Source organism: Rhea americana, unplaced genomic scaffold (genome assembly GCF_003343005.1).
Source record: "Rhea americana isolate MKP2758 unplaced genomic scaffold, rheAme1 scaffold_301, whole genome shotgun sequence".
Lineage (NCBI taxonomy): Eukaryota > Metazoa > Chordata > Aves > Rheiformes > Rheidae > Rhea > Rhea americana.
This window is the reverse complement of record NW_028186426.1, coordinates 322,546-342,570: the sequence shown is the minus strand read 5'-3', so window position 1 is coordinate 342,570 and position 20,025 is coordinate 322,546. Positions and strand designations below refer to the sequence as shown.

General features: G+C 41.8%; 1 protein-coding gene across 1 annotated transcript in view; it reads left to right on the top strand.

The window, feature by feature from the left end:
* Positions 1–18,066, top strand: part of MN1 (MN1 proto-oncogene, transcriptional regulator) — a 39,018-nt gene extending 20,952 nt beyond the window's left edge. Inside the window, exon 3 of the mRNA XM_085309719.1 lies at positions 16,081–18,066. Within this exon, the coding sequence (XP_085165845.1) occupies positions 16,081–16,265 (185 nt within the window). The 3' untranslated portion in view covers positions 16,266–18,066. The remainder of the gene's footprint in view (positions 1–16,080) is intronic.
* The last annotated feature ends 1,959 nt before the right edge of the window (positions 18,067–20,025 follow it).

Sequence of the window (20,025 nt, the reverse complement as noted above, 5' to 3'; positions counted from 1 at the left end):
GAAACGAGCCCGCTTTGTGGCTGCCCGCGGGCGAAGGCTTCGGAGGCAGCGCTCGGCCCCGGGGAGCAGTCGGAGCGGAATCCAAGGGGCGGGGGCCCCGGGAGCTGGGAGTCCCTCGCAGGCCCTCCGGGGCAAAGCGAGAGCGGTCGGGCGGGAGCTGGGGCGCAGCCCGTCGAGGCCCGCGTGTGCCTGTGATCTCTTTCATCCCTGAGTGAGTCTGGTGCCACCGCGGTGGTGGGGAGTATCAGAGAAAACTGGAAGAAAATCGGGGTGGTAGAGCTGCATCAAGCACTGAACAGATTTATCCCTCGGGAAATGGATATTCTGTGAAAACTCAAGAGAGCCAAACCCCAAGCAGTATCTGCAGGTCCCTGTGGCTGTGATTATGTCTTTGTGTGCACTTACAGTAGCTCGCTGTAAAAATACATTGCTTCATGTGTAGGTTTCTGCAGTGGGGTGAATACAAATAAATCAAAAGATAACCTCTAAATTAAGGTTTGCCTGTTTAAATTCGCTTGATTAAATTCTTCACTGTGGAGTTTGTAAATCCTAGTAACGTTTTTGAACTGGCACTTTGTTCCCTTGTGTTTTGTAAGGAAAAWGCAAAAAAGACCCACTGTATCTTTAAACTTGTGGATCCTCCAAACCTTCCTAGGAAGGCGAAGGGGGAAGGGACCCTTTCAGGATTAATTAAACAGCCATGTCTTGCTGTAGACTTCAGGGCTTTACTGATAAACACCAGCCTCTCACCCATGGCTGGTGGTGGCTGTTTTTATTTAATCATTATTAAAAGAAATCTGAGAAATCTTTCCTTTCTCCTCCTCCTGTCTTCCATGTATCTGTCCTCCCAACCTGTTTGTTTGTGTATGGTTAAGTTTTCTACGCCAGTGAGAAGCAGAGTGGAAATGTCAGGGGTCAGACTGCAGGCAGGCAGGGAGCAGTCAGCCCAGCTTCAGCCGCAGTCTTTGACTTTCTGAGAAATCTGAGATGCGTTCCAGGGAAGATTAACTCTTTCCAGCACAGATGCCTTTCTGCTGAGGAAGACCTGAAGAATCTGAGTTGTAGCCATCACCGAGTCATGATGGCTATGTTCAAAACTTGGTTTCGTCCGTGCTGTGCATATATCCTTGTAGTCTCATTGGTGCCGGGTGCTTTGGCTTTTGTTTACCCTCGTACTTAAGACCAGAGGGCCTAAAATTTTATCTATCTTGGCATTTGGGCATCTGGAAGATGAGGCTGCATGGATCTAAACCTCTGAGAGGGAAAGAATATAGAATAATTTGTTGTGATGCTATTATGAATGTCTGTATTTCTCTGTTCATTTTTTGGTAAACAAAGCATTCATCCACGAAGGACATAATGCTACTGTTTGAAGACACTGTTTAAAGTAGAGGCATGGCTTAGAGTTTACTGCTTAAAAGACGTCTAAACTGTCCTTGAAGCTCTAGACTTCAGAATAAGTAGTTTTGATGTTGGGCCTATTCAGTTAGCATCTTGCTAATAAACATGCCTGAAGATGCATGTAGTGTAGTGGTTTAAATGTGCAAAAGTCCTAGCTGATGGTCAAGGGGTGGCTTGTTGGAGTTTGTGGGAGTTTTAGTTGTRTGGGTCATATACTACCCACATCTCATCCCATATGAGTCAGCTCTGGTGTGGAGKTTGTTTTGTTTGTCTGGTGGCTTCTCTGCAGTTGTATCGCTGGAGGGAACTGGGCTGCTTAAGATCTAAGTGGTCCCTAGTTTGCTAGAGCAATGAAAGTGCGAACAGTGCCCTACTTGAAACCGTTAAGAGTGATAGTACAAGGCAGTCCTTATGCAGTTACTTAGTAGCTTCTTCATATTTATCTTTATTTATGTTGGGATAAATTTATTCGGAACTCGCATATATAGAACTAGTAGACCCTTCTACAAGGCACAGCGTAGGAGGGTGTGAAATGACACAGATGCAGGGTGTCCTAACTGCTGAGTCAGAGTTACATTTGGGAGCAGAGTTCCTTCACGAAGTGCAGGGGTGAGGTTCTTGGGCTAGCTGGTTTGCTACTGATTTTGTGATGGTRTCCCTAAGCCTTTAGCTTCTTGCACATATGGTCTGAGTGCATGTATGGGAAGTTTGTTTAGCTGTGGTCTAATTAGGCCACACCTATGAAATTATTCTGTACTACAGAACTACTTTTTGTAGTGGTGATAAATATGCCAAAGCAATGTTCTCTGTTTTAACTTCTGCAAGTTAGTTAATGGTATCATTTATGTCCAAAAGAATAAGGCCATTTGTGCTAACATTCATCTGTGAATGGCTCCCTGCCATGTCTAGAGCATGTCAGGACTGCAGAGATGTATCTTGTTATCCCCATCACCACTTGTGCTGTATCTCTGCGAGGCCTCAGCTCGGTGAGGAGCAGTGAAGTAATCTCTGCTTTCTTTGTGTATCCTCACAGAGGAGTGTTTTGTGCTTCTGTCACTTAGTGCTGTTTATATGCAGTATTTGCTTTAAAATTATCTTCCTCCAGCACTCCCCTGTTAGCTTAGTTAATGAAAAGTAGTGAGATGTTAGATCCCAGCTCAGCCTTTGTGAGAGATGTTAAAGTGAACTTCAGGGTTCATATATACAAATCCACACTTAAACTGGACAATTCTGCATCTTAGTGCCTTACTTGGTAGACTGTGTGTAAATAAATTTGTGTAATCTAGAAACTAGCTCCTATTTTCATCTTTGTGTGAATGTTTGTAAGCACTGCTAAGGTAAAACCAAAATCAGTCCAAATCTCAGGCCAGATTAATAGCAATCTTAAACAGAGAGCTACATTTGCATATAGGAGAGAAACAAATTATAATTTCTTACCTACTACTCCTGTATAGACTCCTCCTCACGGTGGGATTTCCAGAAACACATTGTGGTTTGATGTGTCAGTACTACTGTGTTCCAATGCTGCTTACTCCCCTGTCTTCTCCCAGGTGCTCGTGTACATTTACCAAGTGGAAGTTGATACTTCTGGGGTTCTCGTCCCTGATTACTGTAAAGTAGCTCCTACACGACTGCTAGCATGAAGCGACAAGTTAATTGTCATTACTTCATTTTCCAGTGATACTGAAATTGTTGTGGGTAATATACTCATAAGAGTATATGGCTAGAATGTGAGCGTGGGCCCATGTTTTAGCTTTTAGTTTGAAGATGAGACTATCCATACTGTGTTTTACTGACCCGTTGCTGATTTACTGGCCTTTGAAACTTCAGAGTTAATTTTTAGTTGAAGCAGTGAAAGTCTGTCTATCCATGACTTTCTTGCTTGAACAGCTGTTTGCTCCTGATTCGTTGCTATTCTGAGAATTTCATGAAGATTCTCCACAGTGATACGACAATCGGAAGAAAAAGATGTTTTTTTACTTATCCTGGCAATGACACTTACAGACTTACCTAACAAAGCTAGATGTTTAATTTTTTTTTTTAAGATGAATTTCCCCAACTGCTAGTCCTCCTTCGCATGGTTGCATATTTCCTTCTGAGGTTTTGTTGGTTTTCCTTTAAATAGATTTAATTTAAAAACACTCTGTGCAAACAAAAACCCTAGGCCTCCATCAGATTTATGACCTCCAGCTGACTCATCTCACCTTTCTTCTACTGCTTTATGGGATGTTTCTGAATGGGCTGAATCCATTATTTGGTAAGAATGTTTCCATCTGTTTTTGCAGCCAAAATCAAATATTAGGTACAGTAAAATTTGGGATTTTTTTGTAGCAGAAAAGGCCTGACAAAAACTGACGCAGAAAGTGCCTTTTGGGTCTATAGCATCAGATCTCAATTTGATTTGCAAACACCTAAATGTTTTCCAGCACTGATTTTGACCCTTCTTTAGCAAACTTTGGCTTCTTGACAAGTCTGCCTTTTTTTTTTTTTTTTTTTTTTTTTTTTTTTTTACTTAGACTCTTTAGAAATTGTCCATAAGCTACCAGGAATTTGTAAATCATGTTTTGAAAACYGCCAGTTTTGGAGAGTCACATCCATGCATTTTGTGTTCATTGGCACAGAATGGACTGAGGAGTGTCTGATTCTAAAACTCATCTCTGCAGATTATTTGGGAGACACTTGGGCTTTTTTCTAACATCGCTGGACTAGTTTTTTTTCTTACTCTTTTGAACAGTGAAATGAATTGAACTTTTGATTTTAGGGATACAGTTTGCCAAGGTCCTCTCATATAAACCACTCCTTCTGAGAAAACAAATGGCGGTTGGGGGTATCCTAACGAGAAATGGGGTGTATTTCAATGTAATGTTATAAACAGATGAGATAAATTAGCTAAAGAACCTGGACGCTGTTTCATCTAGCCTACTGTAAGCCTTTTGTGAACTAAGGCTGTATTTTCACAAATATCCTTGAACTTGCTTGGTTTACCTCAGAGCATTAATGTACATTATCACCATTTCTTGGTGTGCAAGAGCCTCAGATGTGTGAGGCTCCTGGGAATGACTGACTTTGCCTGTGGCAGTTTTGTATTATGGGTTCTCGTAATTGTGAATTATAGGTATGGCAGAGGCACCTACAGGAGCTGCAGGCAGAATTGGGGAGAAAATGGGAGGGACTGAAAGATGAACTTCTTTTAGTAGCTGGAAGACTGGACACCCCCACCCTGGTAGTCAAGCTGGATGTAGATCTGGCTTTGGGCTACGAGGACACTGCTCCTCCAAATTCTTTGGGAAATAGATGGCTAAATATATAAAAGGTTTCAGCCAACTGTGTCAAAGCTTTCTCCTCACAAGAGACTGATAATATTTGAGAGACAAATTCATTCTTAACACTGGGCTAACAAGTGCTCATTTAATTTTCCTCGTGAAACTAAGCTACTACAAACAAAGTTCTTTGAAGAGAATCTTTTCCTTTCACTTCATTTAAGGAAAATAGAGATTTTCATGTATGATATGCAGGGCTTAAATATCCTACTTAGTGTTGTCTTTTCTATTTTTTCCCAGCAATTATGTAGAAGCTGTTGCACAAATCTGATGAGAGAAAGCTGGAATTTACATGTTTCTTTCTCTGTTTCGCTCTGTGCATAATCACCATCTATTCACTGCCTTTGCAAACTCCATTAATACACCCACTTTTCTTGCCAGTGTGAGTGGGCATTTTGATGCTATTTTGGAGGCTTATTCTGTGTATTGAAACCCACATTAGGCTCAAGGTAATATTAGTACTTTTGACCTGTGTGTCCTCAAAAAGAAATGAGCTGCAGCAAGGCTTACTAAAATTATACAACTGGTACAGAATGAATTTGACCGTTAAAGTAAATACTGCTTTTTCAGTTACCATCTTCTGGCTAAGATTCAAGTTAGCGGTGATGGTGTAGCCAGCAGAGCAAAGCTCAGGCCAACCTCAGAGCCGTTTTTCATTATTTAACATGCATTAGAAAGTGACTTCATAATTGTAAAACCAGCTTATGAATTGATAAAAACTGATTTCAGGCCATAGCCCAAGATACCACCAAGATGCTCTTCTGTGCTCTTAAAGAGCTTTATGCTCTTAAAGCTTTTCTGTGACGGACAGTGAGCTCTCAGGAGCATTGGCTAGTGGTGGCCAGTTGGTATGTGCCTCCTAGAGAGGGCAGATCTGTGAGGTAATCCAGTGCACAGAAATTGCAGGTATTAGTCACCATTAATCGACTTAGCTCCTTGTTAAATGTCAAGGTGGCAATTTAATACAGAATGTTTAAGCAGAGTTTCTTTCAGTTTTGGCCTGTTCTGAAATAGTACTAAACAATACCCAGGAATTGGTTTTCGTTAAATGAACTCACATTTAACAATTTCATATGACTTCTGTGGAGTCAAAAAATTCCACTTTGAATTTCATGAAAAACTTTTGATTTGCTCATGCATGCTGAATATCAAGAGATGGATTTCACATGAATAGAGTTGTTCATAAAGTTGCCATGTGATAATTTGCATGCATATGAAACAAGATTGAAACTATTGGGCACAAAAAGCAGTAATTCCTTACTCATCATGGTTGCATGGGTTGTTATCCTTGGTGAAAATAGGCTCAAAGCATTTTGTTAGTGCAAGTGAGTGAAGTACGCCAACAGTAGATAAAACATGAGATCAGTCAGCCAATATGCGCTCCTACTGTGGACTTTCCTTTCCACGTTACATGCTGCATGCAGAGACAGAGAGATGGCTGAAAAAAATTGCAGTCCTTTGGGAAGAAGATTAGGAGAAGCTGCAACCTTTTTCCCTAACCCTAGGTCAGAATGCAAATTTGAGGGAGCTGAGGATGAAGGAAGGGGGTTAAGCAATGAACTCCTTTCCAAGAGGAGCAAAAATGCTAGGCTTGATTGCCTTTTCTGAGACCTGCCGCTGAGGCATGCATACGATTTCTGTTTTGTTGTTGATCCTGTGCACTCTTTGTACCCGTTGTGGAGCTGTGTTCCTGAGAGGCACTGGACAACAAGTAAGACAGAACTGTGTGAAATATTGCTTGCCAAAACTGGTTGAGAATGCACCAGTACCTATCAGGTATTTACCTGGATGAGCTGTACAGCTCAYAAATGTCTCTCTCTTTTGAATAGCAGTCTTTCTTGATTGGCAAGTATTTTATTGGTTTAGAGAACAGAATCTGTTTTCTTGCAAATATGATGTTTGTGAAGTGTTTTATGCATACCTCCTCAAATCTGGTCATGGAGAAAGTCTCGGCCTGGTGGATCGATGGAGAAGAGAGAAGAACAGGATGACTTTCAGTTTTGTCATGAATTGAGGCCCTGGAAAATAATTCAGAGTTCCCRGTGGATTTACTATCTTCCGACTGGTATCGTATAAATGTGAAGAGAGTTGAACCAACTATAATGAGTCAAGTTGTAATTTGCAGACTGCAATTTGTTTTCTTTTGGAACTGTCCAAAAATAATTTGAATGTTGATGGCCATTGGTTTGGTTTGTTGTTTTAAGCAAGTTTTTCTCGTGTGGGTATGGAAGCAGATTCTAACTATGCAGAGGACTTSCATGAGGACAGTGCTGGCAGTGGTGCTGGGAGCGCAGACTACGTGTGTGGAAGCCCTGTGCTTGGAGCAGTTCAGATCGCAGGTGAAAGTCTGGCTGTCGGGGGTTCAGCTTTCACTGATACGCATTAGCCATGATTTGTCTGCTCAGGGGAAGGCAGCACTAGGCTAGCAGAGGGCAGTACCTCAGCACTGTAGTTTGTGATAGGACCTGGTTTGCAAGAAGTCTTTTATTATGTGCGAACTAAAATCCTGTAAATCAACCTCTTTAAAAGGGAGGCAGACAGWACTTCACTGTGTGGTTTGTATATTTTGCAGTAAACCAGTTAATGTGTTAAATTGAAAAGAGGAACTGGAAGTAGCCAAAATAGGGAAGGATATCAGTTAAAAACAATCCACTGCCCCCCTTTTCCCTTACTCCCTCCCATATCCATCTAACAGAGAAAAGAAACTGGTCTTACCCCAAGGTACGTAGTGATTTTTCTGCTGGACTTGAGGTTTCTCCAGTCTGACACAGGACTTCTGCTTCTTCTCAGTCATATAGTTGGAAAGAAGTAAATTAATAATAGCTTCCAGAGAAATAAAAAGTTGTAGACAGTTTCATGCTTTCCCGTAAAACCATGGACTGTATGTTCCTCTTCCACTGGCAAGTGGGAAGCAAAATGGGGAATTCTGTTTTCCCTCTTTCTCTTACCCTTCTCCCACCTTGATGGAAAGAACACATTTTTTAAAATTGCAATGTCTTTTTCCTCATCCATACATCCTTCATTCTGCATCTTCAAGGTCACGTTATGTGTAAGCTTATTGCTGCCTTTTCCACTGTTTGGGTTAATAATTTTTTTTCTTAATGGTATTTTCACCAGTTACTTCAGACACTGCCATGTGGCTGGCAATCTGAGTTTTTGTTCAAGCAATATCCACCCCAAGTTTTCCACTGGAGCCCTAGAGTAGGAAATTGCATTCTCACTGCAACCCTCCCGCCCTCAGTGAAAGAATCAGCAATGTCTCCCTAATGCTGCCATGGATTTGGGGTGCCTCCCTGTTGTGGTACCCTCATCCTTCCATGGCTGCTGGTGAAAACATGAGCATGAAAGGAGGTCAAGGGAGGAAAAAAGAAAAATGTATATTCACAGCAAGCATTCTGTGTCTCCTGTTATCTAAATTCTGTGCAAGCAGTGAGTGCTGATAGAGCCCCATGCCAGCTCTGAGACCACTTAAAGCAAAATAAACATCTTTGCAACATGGTCTGATACATGCTCCCTTTAGAGTCGGAGGCACCTCCAATTAATCATCCTTTCTGTGGAGGAAGAGGCTGTGAGGATTGGAGGACACTGCCAGACCTGATGGGCTGATGGAGGGGTGGGCACTGACTCAACATTAAGGCTAAATGGGCCGTGTTCCCAGGCCGAGTGAGCAGTGGCAACCTTTCCTTTCCTTTCTTTTCCTTTTAGGTGAGTGATGTCTTGTCTATATGCAGCAAAGTCAAGTGCTTTAATGAGCAAAGCTCTCGGTTCTGGCTTGCAGGATATATTGGTGGTGTGGGACAGTGCTCAGTGTTGTGCACACGTTTTTCACTAAAGAGCCTTCCGTCCTTTGTGAGGAAAGGCTTTTATAGTGTAGCCCTGCTGGTTATAAAAATTCTGAGGCTGGATCTCTGCAATAAATCTATGGGCTGCCCAAGCCAAATGACTTCTTGAAATGTTAATGAATGAGATGTGACCAGTACTCTGGAACTGAGACATCTATGCATGCCACTCCTGGTCAGCAAAGAGGGGGCTCTCCTATTCCCCTCTTAAATTGTACTCATCATTAGGAGTCATAGACTTTATCTGTTCATCTTAATAACTGCATAAAATTTTGTCTTTTTGTTTAATTTTCTTCAGGAAGGTAACATCTTTAGGCATTTTATGGGCTTTAAAAATTGCACAAGTTACACAAAATAAATGAAGGAATAAAATCAGACAAGAAGGTTTCAGTAATGGAGCAGATTAAGCTTTTCATTAGGCGCCAGCAGAGTGCTTGGTACTGTACAGGACCCAGAGCCAAAGACAGTCGTCAGAAGAGACAGATTAGCCAGTCCAAAGCAGGGGTACAGGATGCCAGAGAGGAAGAAAATGGAAAGTAGTGCAAGTTTTATAGAGTAAATAAGTGGCAGGTGATTTATTTCTTTGTATTTCCAAATTAATGCAATGTGCGCTTACTTACACTCCAAGCTCAGAAAAATACCTTTATCCCAGTGCTACAGTGGTGAGGGAGGAGATGGTTCATTTGTTTATAAACACAAATGCACTAGTTGTGTTTAAAAAATAGCATTTTAGGAGTAAATTAATCTGTGGCGACCAGGTCCAGTGTGCAGAGAAACATGAAATGTTTTCAGACCTTATTTTTCTTCAAAACTGAAAAAGATGATTTTGTAGTGTGTACAAATGCAGAGCTATGTGCCTGAACCAATATGTCAAACTGTCATGTGGGAGATTTGGTGAAAAACATCTTGTCCTAAGGGAATAATTTTAAACACTATATGTAGGTTTGCTGCCTCATAAGAGATCATTACTCAAATCTATTCCCTCTTATGGTAGCTTGGCCCCTACTTAACGGGCTCAGAGTGAGCAGAAACCTATTAATGCATGCTTTAAGAGTGGTTATCAGATGGTAGAGGGGAAACTGATCTCTGATCAGGGAATACAGTGTTTTTGGCCAAATCATCTGATTTAGTTTTACCCAGATCAGTAGCAAGCCAGGAGCTTTACGCTCGAGTGGTCATTGAGGGCGGGCGGCGGCGTGAGGGGCCCATGCTGAGCGGGGTGGATGGGACTCTGGGGCAGCGCGACGCTGCAGCCGGGGCTTTGTCAGAGCCGGTGAAGAAGTGTAAGGGACAAGCCCTAAGGCAACTAGCCGTTCCAGGGATCTTCACCTCCTGTTTGTCACTTCAATCTTACAGTAACGCTGAAGTGCGGAGTGGAACCCATTGCAAACCAGACCTTCACCAGACTGTAACTGCGCACTCTTGCTCCCTGCCCGTCAGTGTCTCCTGTTTCTTCTGTTGCTGCTGTTTTTGGCAAAAATTAGAGAAATGACAGGAGCAGCACCTGAAGGGTAGTGTAAACTCCTGTTGCCTCTGTGTGGCATCTCCTGTTGCTTGGCTGCACACTGTACCTTCCCGAATTAATCTCGTCTCCTGTGAGATGATGCATGTAATACATTATAGTGTAACAGGTGAACTTGACTGTAGTGAGATCAGTTTACGTAAAAATCAGGACACATCTTGGTTTGTATAATGTTGTTTGGGGTCATCACAATTAAGAGAACACATTTCTCTTTTAAAAGTACATATGAAGATGTTACGTGAGGGAGAAGATTTTTCAGAGCAGCTTGGTAAGGACTAAGTAAAAAGATAGCGAGAAGAAAGGTTGACTGAAAGTATGCGTACTTGGTGACTTCAGGAATAAGGAGACTGTCAGGATCTAATCTCACTAAAAATATATATGTATTTTTTTTTGACTGAGGTGAAAAATCAGTGTGAAGTGTTGGTATTGAATTTATTGGTTGAGAAGAGTTCTGTGTCTTCTCCCTGTATCTTACCTTTGGACACCGGATGCCTGTGAAAGCAGCACATTGCCTTGCCTCCCCTTGGGTTCTGTCCTGTGTTAGTTGCAGTGCCTTCATTAATACTGTGTAAACAAACAAACAGCAACCTTTTATTTGCTGAATGCATGCATGCCTTTGCAAAATAGAGCAGAACGAAAGAGCGGCTTCTTAAATGTGTAAGGTCGTAGCAAGAGGATACAGGGGCATGGGAGAAAGGCTGGGCCAGAGAGTCTCTACTGTGCTCTGTTTGTTTGTTTATTTTGAGGAACTTAAAGATTGAAATGTGTTCATTGAAATGTGGGTAGGCTGGTTCAAAAGCTTGARGTATAGCTTTTGCCCAAAAGCAAACTTTAGTACTAAATAAATACCTTTTAAGTCTTTTGGGAATGTGAAAATGTATGTGCATGCATACTCCTCTGTAAAGAGAGAAGGATGGTATTTTTGTCTTGACTGGTTGATAAAATTCTTATACTTTCTTCTGTGTGTTACTGTTACTGATGAATGATACRAAACTATTCAGAGAAAATTTTGAAATATTTACCTAAAATATACAGTTTAAACAGCAGTAAACAAATTTGCTAGAATATTGGCTGTACACAAGCACATGAAGGGTGCGAAAATGGTCAGACTTAATTCACTTTAATGTTCAAATGAATGTTTGCAAATATTTTTTTGCCATAGTCACCCAACTCTTCCAGATGTTGTGGCTGGCTTTTGGAAATGCCTGTGCACAAGCTGAGCTAATAATATTAATCAACCCTCATGTTAACTTCCAGGCCATTCAGTGATTATTGCAGGAATTTTCTCTGCTGTGAGCAATTTTGCACAGTTGGCTGAGATACATAGTTGTGGGTTTTTGCTTGTTTTTATCTTCCTCTGAAATACGGAGTATGGTTTGTTGCTATGCACGGAATAATGGTTAGGATAGGATATTATAATCAAGATAAAAGGAAGAAATTGTTTCCAGTGCTGGAAATTTAAACTTGGTATTTGCAGTAACTGGCTTTCAGAACTATCATGACTCTCCATTGCTCTGTGTGAGAACGTGCTGCCGCCACCTGAGCAAGGAGAGAACGGATGCGTCGGAGAAACCGTGCTGCACTCGCAGGCAGCTGGACTGTTTTTGCTCTGAAGACAACTGCCTTCCCTAGACGGAAAGGACTGCCCACCAACCAGGCATTSAGGGAAATGCTCTGTAAAAGAATAAATGTAATTGGAGTCAAAGTAAGGAAGCAGTGGGAAAAATAGGTAATTCATGAGGGTTGGCTTAATAAATCCAGTATTGATTTGTATAAAGGAGACAGTAGAGGCTGCCATGACAAGGCCTTGCACTAATCGCAGCTTTTTGTTGTGAGAATACTGTGATGGCCAGGCCATTTCCAGACTCCTTTTGGTCTTTGGTCAGTCTATTGCTTTGAGTTTCACGYCTTCTCTCTGAACATGCTGTGCTTACATAAAATGTTTTAGCTTTTATCTCTACTTCAGCATTGGCCAGCAACAGTTATCCATTTTCAAATGGCACATCATGCAAACTGAATAATTTCACTAGCCTCTCTCCCAGGTTCTGTTCTGTCACATCCTTCAATTGGGACAGGAAATCCCCACCCAGACCATCTCTAGATCTTTGGTGGRGAAGATGGCTCTTGTGAGAAGGGTRTTGCTTTTACTAATAACATTTACAGCTTTCTTGCAGTAGTTGCTAATAGAGGCAGCTTTGCAATTTAGACATAATTTGTTTTAAAATTCCTTGCTTTCAAAAAAAATTACATGTACTTCATGACTGACAATGATTTATGTGAAACCTGGCAACTGCAAGGCAAAGAAGTGATGACACCATCTTGCTTTATCTGACTAATTTTAACCTACTGAGTCCCATCAGTCTCTGCTAACAATACCCCTCAGGAGTGAGTGTGTATTGCATAAAGCAGGTGCTCTSGCATTGTTAGTTTGAATGAGGCAGTAAAATACCGAGGAAGGTTGGTAAAACGGATCTGCTGAGAGATTGTTCCTGTTTTGGACAAGCATCAGACAGAGGTTCTCGTGTTTAACAATATGATTCTTACCAAGTGGAACAGAGCAACTTTCATTTTTAAATATGAAGCATTCCCTCAGAAAAGCTTTGTCAAGACAGAAATGACTGAAAAAAATAAATAGCAATGAATATTTTCCTCCAAATTGCCTTTGAAACAACTTGTGCTAATGCAAGCCATACTGCAAGCTCTCTTCTTCTTCCTTTTCTTTCCTGGGTTTGAATGCATCATATTTTGTGCTCTTAACAATAGAGCAAGACAACTTGAGCTCCTGCACAATGCTGTTGAGTTAGGTATTATGTGGACAGTGATGGTCAGTGTTAATTCACAAATTTAGGATCAGGTCCTGCTTACCTCATTTACCTGAATTTTCCTCTGGGGCCAACAAATACTGGTAATCCCTGTGGGATATATTTTGCCTCAATTCCTTTATTTATCCTCAGCAAATACTTTAAAACTGGTTCACAGGTTTACCAGTAAAGAAGCCTAATTTTGTATTCTTTAGATGCTTGTGGCATACAAACATCCTAAGTTAATTATTGGCTGAGGACCTGATCCTTTATGGGTGTTGTTGGCATCTGAACGACTGGTGCAGACAGCGCTGCCAGTGCCCAAAGGTTTCGGGCTTGTGCAGGCAGAAGCTCCCGATTTGATCAAAGCGGAGAGCTTGGAGACACACAGCCTGTTGCTAGATCTTGGTCTGAGAATGTTCTTTCTGTGCCACATCTGTAAACATCCCTGCGCTCTCGGCTCAAATGCTGGTCTCAACATTCTACAGTGAACGCTTCTTGCCTAAACGCCACAGATATCCTTGGCCTCTTGTGACAGCGGTTCATGAGCAGGACTCTTTCCTCTTTTTCTGCAACAAAGGAAGAACGCTGCTGTCACAAAGACTAATCTAACGGCGCTGGCTTTTCCTGTACTGAGACCAGCATGTCCTGTAGTTTAAGGGAGACCTAAGAGGGGGAAAAAAATAGGTACTATGTGCATGGTAAAGGACATGAACAAATACAAATGAGAAAAACATTTTTCTTTTTCAATTCTTTGTAATTTAATTCAGATTTTTACGTATTTTATAAACTTCTGCAGGTATATTTACAATCAACATTCATTTAAAAAGCTATGTATTTAGGGAGTCTTCCTCTGCCCTATGATTTTCCTGAAGTGGCGTTGTAAGCTCAGCTTTGGATACACTGTTCTGCACTAATAGAGCTGTTAATAATGTACCTGGAGTCGTGTCTGCTGTTCCCTGCCTGGCAGCGGCAGTGGCTGTGGAGCGGTGCCTGCTGCTGCGCATGCAGAAGGCTGCAAGTGGACGGGCTCCACAGCAAGGACGTGTCAGCGATGTGTTAACAGCCAGGGCTGAAAGGCACGTCCAGGGGGGTAAAAACACTTGTTATTCTTCAGAGAGGCAGCAGCGGACTATGCAGGGAAGGGAGAAGGTCCAAGATGTGTTGAGGCTGAGCAGGTAACAGGAAAAAAGAATAAAAGTTACCAGTGCTTGACCAAAGAAAGGATGTGCTAATGCAGTCTTTGCTGGCTGAAAGCRTGCATTTGGTTATGTGGAGAATTCTTTCCTGTGCTTCGACTCTGCTGTTTGTTTATCGAAACTGGCTGATAAAAAAACTAGCCAATTACAGGATACTGTAATCCATTTTGGATTTAAAATACATGAGCATCTTTGACCAACTGATATTTTGATTCTGTATTACAGTGGTAAGTAATGATATCCTATAGACATTCGAACAAAAACACTGCCAGTGTGCTAAGCTGAGATTTGTGATGTAGGTTTGTGTTGATTTTGCAGATTGCTGCACAATTGGGGCAGGTTGCTAAGCAGGTAGTAGTCAGTGCTCTGGGGCAAGGTTCCTTCTCGCATCTTCTATGGCATCATGTCCCCAGGTTCTAATTTGTTTCTCTGCATGGTGTTATGATAATGTTTTGAATACAAACATGTCTGGCATCCTATAACCCAGCATTTAAAGCATTTTTGAGTTTAAATTAGGGACTTCAGACTAGTTTAAAATATTTTAGAGGTTAACATAAATTTGATATCACTATGATCTTGCAACAGTGCTATTCAGTTCCTGTTGGGTATCTGATTTTGTAGTTGGTTAAATGAAGCAAATCTAACTTGTTCCATGAAGTGTAATAAACCCACACTGCTTAAGTTTATGGAACATTAGAAAGACAATGTGAAGAAAAGTCTTAACAAGGTTGAACATTCACACCCATTTTTTGGCATATTTGACATGCTCCAGAATCATCTGTGTTTATCAGAGAGAAATTATGGAGCCCTGCRTTTGCTAAGACCGCAGTCAATTTTTTTCTCAACTCTTCCTGGGAAAATATATATGAAATAGTGAATGAGAGAAAATGCAAACAGCCTGTTTAGATTTTTTTTTTTGGTCTTAACTTACACTGTTAGGCTGTTTACTTACAGTTTTTAATCCTGCTAAAAGCCCTGCTTCCTGGGACTGGAGGGAGCTGTCTGCATCAGCTTGGACATCCTCACTGGCAAAATAAGGAGTGTTCCTGGGGGACTGTGTTATCTTTGARAGAATTTTCTTTCTTTGTCAGGCTGCAGGTTGGCTTGTCCTGGAAAGAGCAGTGAGGGAGCAGCCTGCTCTTTGCCCAGGGTTAGCTGACAGAAGCAGTGATTGGCGTGAGCTTCTGCTTTTCCATTTCGGAAAGTCTTTGAGAAGGTCTCTGTGAAAAGGTTATTAAGGAAATRTGGGGCTGGACAAGGTGACAGTAGAAGTTTGATTTTTTTGTGTGAATTGACTAGGAACAATGGAGTAGGACTAAATAAGYGAGGTCAGCTAGCGCGATGAAGGAAAGGTATCCCTGGCCTGCAGAGGGTGGGGAAGAGGGCACGTGCACTGAGGCAAAATTGAAAGATGACAAAAATATGTTTGGAATGGAGAAGTGCATGTAAAAACAATTTGAGGGATTTTTTGGCATAGTGAAAAATTAACCTGTAAAACTCACCACCATGAGATACTGAATAAAAAAGATCAAGCTTTAATTAGAAATCCTTAAGCAGTTTATCTCAGCCAGACGGACCCAACAAGTAGAAGAGATAGAAAGCTTGCAAGTGRTGGAAGTCACGGAGGTGGAGGTTGATTGACTGGTTGTGAAGAAGCCAGAGCAGTGGCGAGCGGCTGGGAACGGCTCCCGGCAGGCACTGGGGGCTCCTCCRCCCGGGCCCTGGAGCCCCGTCCCGGCGGGAGCCACCTGGCCGGACCCTTCTGCCGCCGGAGCGGCTCAGCCAGCGGGGTGGCCGCGTGCGCCCGCGTGCCAGCGTGTCGCCTGGGCCGGCCGGGAGCCTTGCGCGGCGGCGCCTGCCTGCTCCCCGGCTGCTCTGCTGCCCGCGCCGTGCCCGGGGTTGGCCTCCTGCCTGGGAGCTGCGTTATTGCTGTTGCTGTGCATTTGCTTGGTTGTATTGCGCGGTTGTTATAATAACTTCTCTATTAACCCTTTCCAGCCCACGACCTTCCCCCGAACAAGACCTCAGCGCCGGCGCAGACTGGCAGCCACTTGCAATGCCTCTCGGTTCACTGCACGGATGACATGGGCGAGGCGAAGGGCCGGACTGCGGTGCCGACATGGAGATCCCTGCACTCAGACATCTCCAACAGATTTGGGACTTTTGTGGCTGCCCTGACTTGAACAAAAGAAATTATTTTTTTCCTCTTTTTAATTTCAAAGGGCCGCTACTGCTAGGTGGACTATTTTTCTAGGTTGGTACCTGCTTAGTGGCATATGGACAGGAAAGGGTTAATTTAAAGTAAACCTCAACTTTTTTTTAATCTTCTGCCACAGTATGTTACCAGTGTTAACCCTTCTGCAGTTAGCACACTTTTGCTTAAGATTTTCCTGCTAGACCACTTTTTCCCATTATTCTGTAATCTTGGCATACATTTATAGATGAGGCCTTTCCTTTTTCATCTCAGCGTATGTCCAAGTCACATATGTCATAATAAGACGAAAATACTACTTCTCCTCCTCCCTTTCTTTTTCATTTTTTTTTCTTTTTTCCTTTTCCTTTTTTTGCTTTGTTCAGTGCTTATTACAATGGTAATCCTGAAGAACAGCAGTTCAGGAAKAAATGCCGGTTAAAGTGAAATTATCATCATTATATTACATGTTGACACCCAGCTTTCGCCAGTCACATACAAACCAAACAATTAATGCTCTGTTAGATATTCAGGCAATGATTCTATTCTTTCTTGGAAAGATTTTTTTTGTCATTAATAACACAATTTAATCACCTCCCTCCCACGTTTGCTTTCTCCATCTCTCCCTCTTTAGGTGAGGACAGGATTTGGTTTATTTACTGGTGCGAAGCCCAGATACAGAGTTCTGTAGCAAACAGCCCTGAATTTTGTTCTAAATAAGTCTAACAGGAAGTTTACTTAAATGATTAATAATTATCATCTTCTCCCCCAAACACCCAGATTGCAGTAGAATTTGTTTTACCTCCTTCTCTCCCTTGCAAGGCTGAGTGAGGGGTGCAGACATGCTCCAGAGTGTGGTTTGCAGCCTTTCACATTTGTGGTGCAGTTGCTGGAGTTGTCACTTYATTTTATAACTGTTTAAAGAAATCTCCCCCAAAGCTACAAAGACCGCCTGTGTGTTGCTCTTAATCTGCGGGGCAATGTCCTAGCCACATGGAGGTAAGCCTGGTGTGGCACTGGGATGCTGAGCTCCCTCATGCCAGGCTGGGTTTAAGTCTACCATCTTGCTGTTACTGGAGTTGCCAAAGTCCCTGGAAGTCTGTACTGAAGCAAAGTTCCCATTTTTCCCCCCTTTCGTTTGCTGAAGGAAGATAGCTGTCAACTGGAAGTGTTAGGTAGCTTCCTGCATACTCGTCCATAGTCAGGAACAGCGTGGTGGCTGTGGCGCTGTCCCTGGAGCACCTGCCATGGTGTCCTGGCGCAGTGGTGACCGTAGCGGTGCTGGTGCCGAGCGAGGGACTGCCAGGGTCAGAGCAGGGACTGCAGATCTGCGTGCATCTCTGTCCTGGTGTGAGAGTGTTTTTGTTCTAACCCTTCTTCAAACACCATTCCCCATATGCCGGGGTCGATGTTTTCTCCTCTATCAGGACTGGGAAACCCCAAGTTAGATGCCCTGAGCTCGTTCTAGGACCCATTTTTGCTATGCATATGAAGAACAGTATTATTAGATGCACACAATAAAAGGAAAAACATGCTTTCCTGCTCTTGATAGATAATACTCATCTGAGAAGTAAGTTGGAAGCAAACCAGCTAAAAACAAAAATGACATGATCTGACACTCCTGTGGTTTTACGTAACACTGTCTGTTATTTGTGTATCCTCTGTTTACAGGGAGTGTGAACAGTCCCACCCTTGTTCAGGCCAGCTTGGTTTCCTCTGCTCCCTGAAACTTAAAAACTTCATTGGATATTTAGGTTTTAGCTGTGAAATAAAGGTCGGAGTCTCTAGTGTTATTTATTGTTTCTTTTATGGAATCACAAAATGTGCCCCTTCTCAAGGGATGGACTTTGAAGACTGCTTTGTATTTATCTTGGATGATGGTGCTGGGCCTTTAATTATTTTGAAGTAGTGTTCTCAGTAGACATCAGTGGAGAGGGAATTCTGCCTAAAATGCTAATGCCACAGGATCTTCACTTTCAATCATATGTGACTTCAAAAAAAAATYACAGGTTTATAAAGACAGGATTTTTCTCTGTTATTTTTATGTACTCTTATTAGCCATGCACAGATTGTTTTAATATTATAGTTCTGGTCAGTGACTTTATTCTGCATAAGTTTTGAGGGGTGAAGTTTGATTTTTAATACTGTTTTAGTTTTTATTGGGGCTGCCACTAGGATAAGAATTTTTGCCCATCCTGAAGCAATTGACAATGGAGCTGTCTTATACTCACCTGGTTTGGAACAAAAAGATACGATATTTTGTACCATTTATAGGTGCTTGTGCTACTGAAAAGAACAGCTCTTCCCTGTGCCTGCAATAAAATATCCCTACTAAAATACTTCTCACAGAATAATAGCTAGCATTCCCAGTGCTGGCATATGCCTCTCTGCCTGTTATTTTTTAAGTCCCAGTTCACCTAAATATGTGTTTAACTTTACATCCTTTCTAACAAAGCACTTGTATATGCTAAACTAAGTAAAATGTATGTATCTGATGAAACGTGGGGATAAGTGCTTTGGTGGATTAGTTCCACAATTCTAATAGTTTTGTTGCAGCTTATGCTTGTTCAAGTTAGGTGTGTCTTGGCGTAAACCCGACAAAACACATGCCTAGACACATGACACTATCTTTCAGCACTTAGAGCTGAGAATTTAGGAAGAGTTCATGGTCTGATGGCATTCCTGTACCATAGCGCAGGCCTGATGGCATACTTCTTTGTTTTTAGTTTTTCCTTCTACATTCAAGAGAACAGGTTTTTCAAGCTTCCTTAGGTCAGGGGTGCACACCCTATGCTACCAGGAAGAGACCTTTAAATGAAGACTGGACCAACCATTTCAAATCTGTTTTTAAAAAGAAATCCTCCTTTAAGTAGAAAGATACTGACTCAGTTGGTCTTACCCATTGTTTTCTTCTGATTTGCTCTCTGCAGTTTGTATGTCTATCCTGAAGTGGTTATTTTCATTCACTTGAGACTTATTTTTTTTTTTTTTGCTTGCTTATAGGAATATAAGTGGGAAACAGTTCCATAAAAAACAGTGGAAGAGCTTTAAATCTTATGAAATGAGAGGAGGATTAGATCTGTAATACACTGAAATTAAGGGACGTGTCCAGCTTCTRAACTGTACGGTTTGGAGGCCCAGGGAGCTCTGACATTCTGCAGCAGCTGAATATCTGCTTTGGTATTGCTGGTGCTATTAATGGGAGGACAGAATTTTTAGATAACAAGGAGTTAAAAATAAACACTGATCTTCTTCTGGGCCTTATTGTCCATATAGTTTTGTTAACTAGTAGAGTTACAGGCAATCCTTCTGCTAATCTTATTCTATTGGATCTAGCTTATTTTTAAGTGACATTCTCAACTGAAGAAAATCAGAATATGCCAGCTCAGTGAGTTGTAGCTATTAGGTAACACCAGTTTGGAGTAGTTTGGACTTTACAGTTTCTTTGCTTCTTGCCAAAGATCGGAACAGAAATGGTACATATGTCTGACCAGGACAAGTGTAACTTCATGCTCATACCTGGTGTGTTTGCCACTGACAACAACTAGGAATTGGTCACAAAGCTTTTATTGCCTGTGGTAATCTTACTCTACTCGTTTTCTCCATTAATTTGACACTTAATGCACTGTATTTTTTTAACGTGTAAAATATCAGCATAGCACTACATGCTAAGAATTGAAATACTTAATTTTGGGAATAATAGTAYCTTCAGCTGAATGTTTGAGAGCTGTAGATAAAAGCCTGTTGTGTAA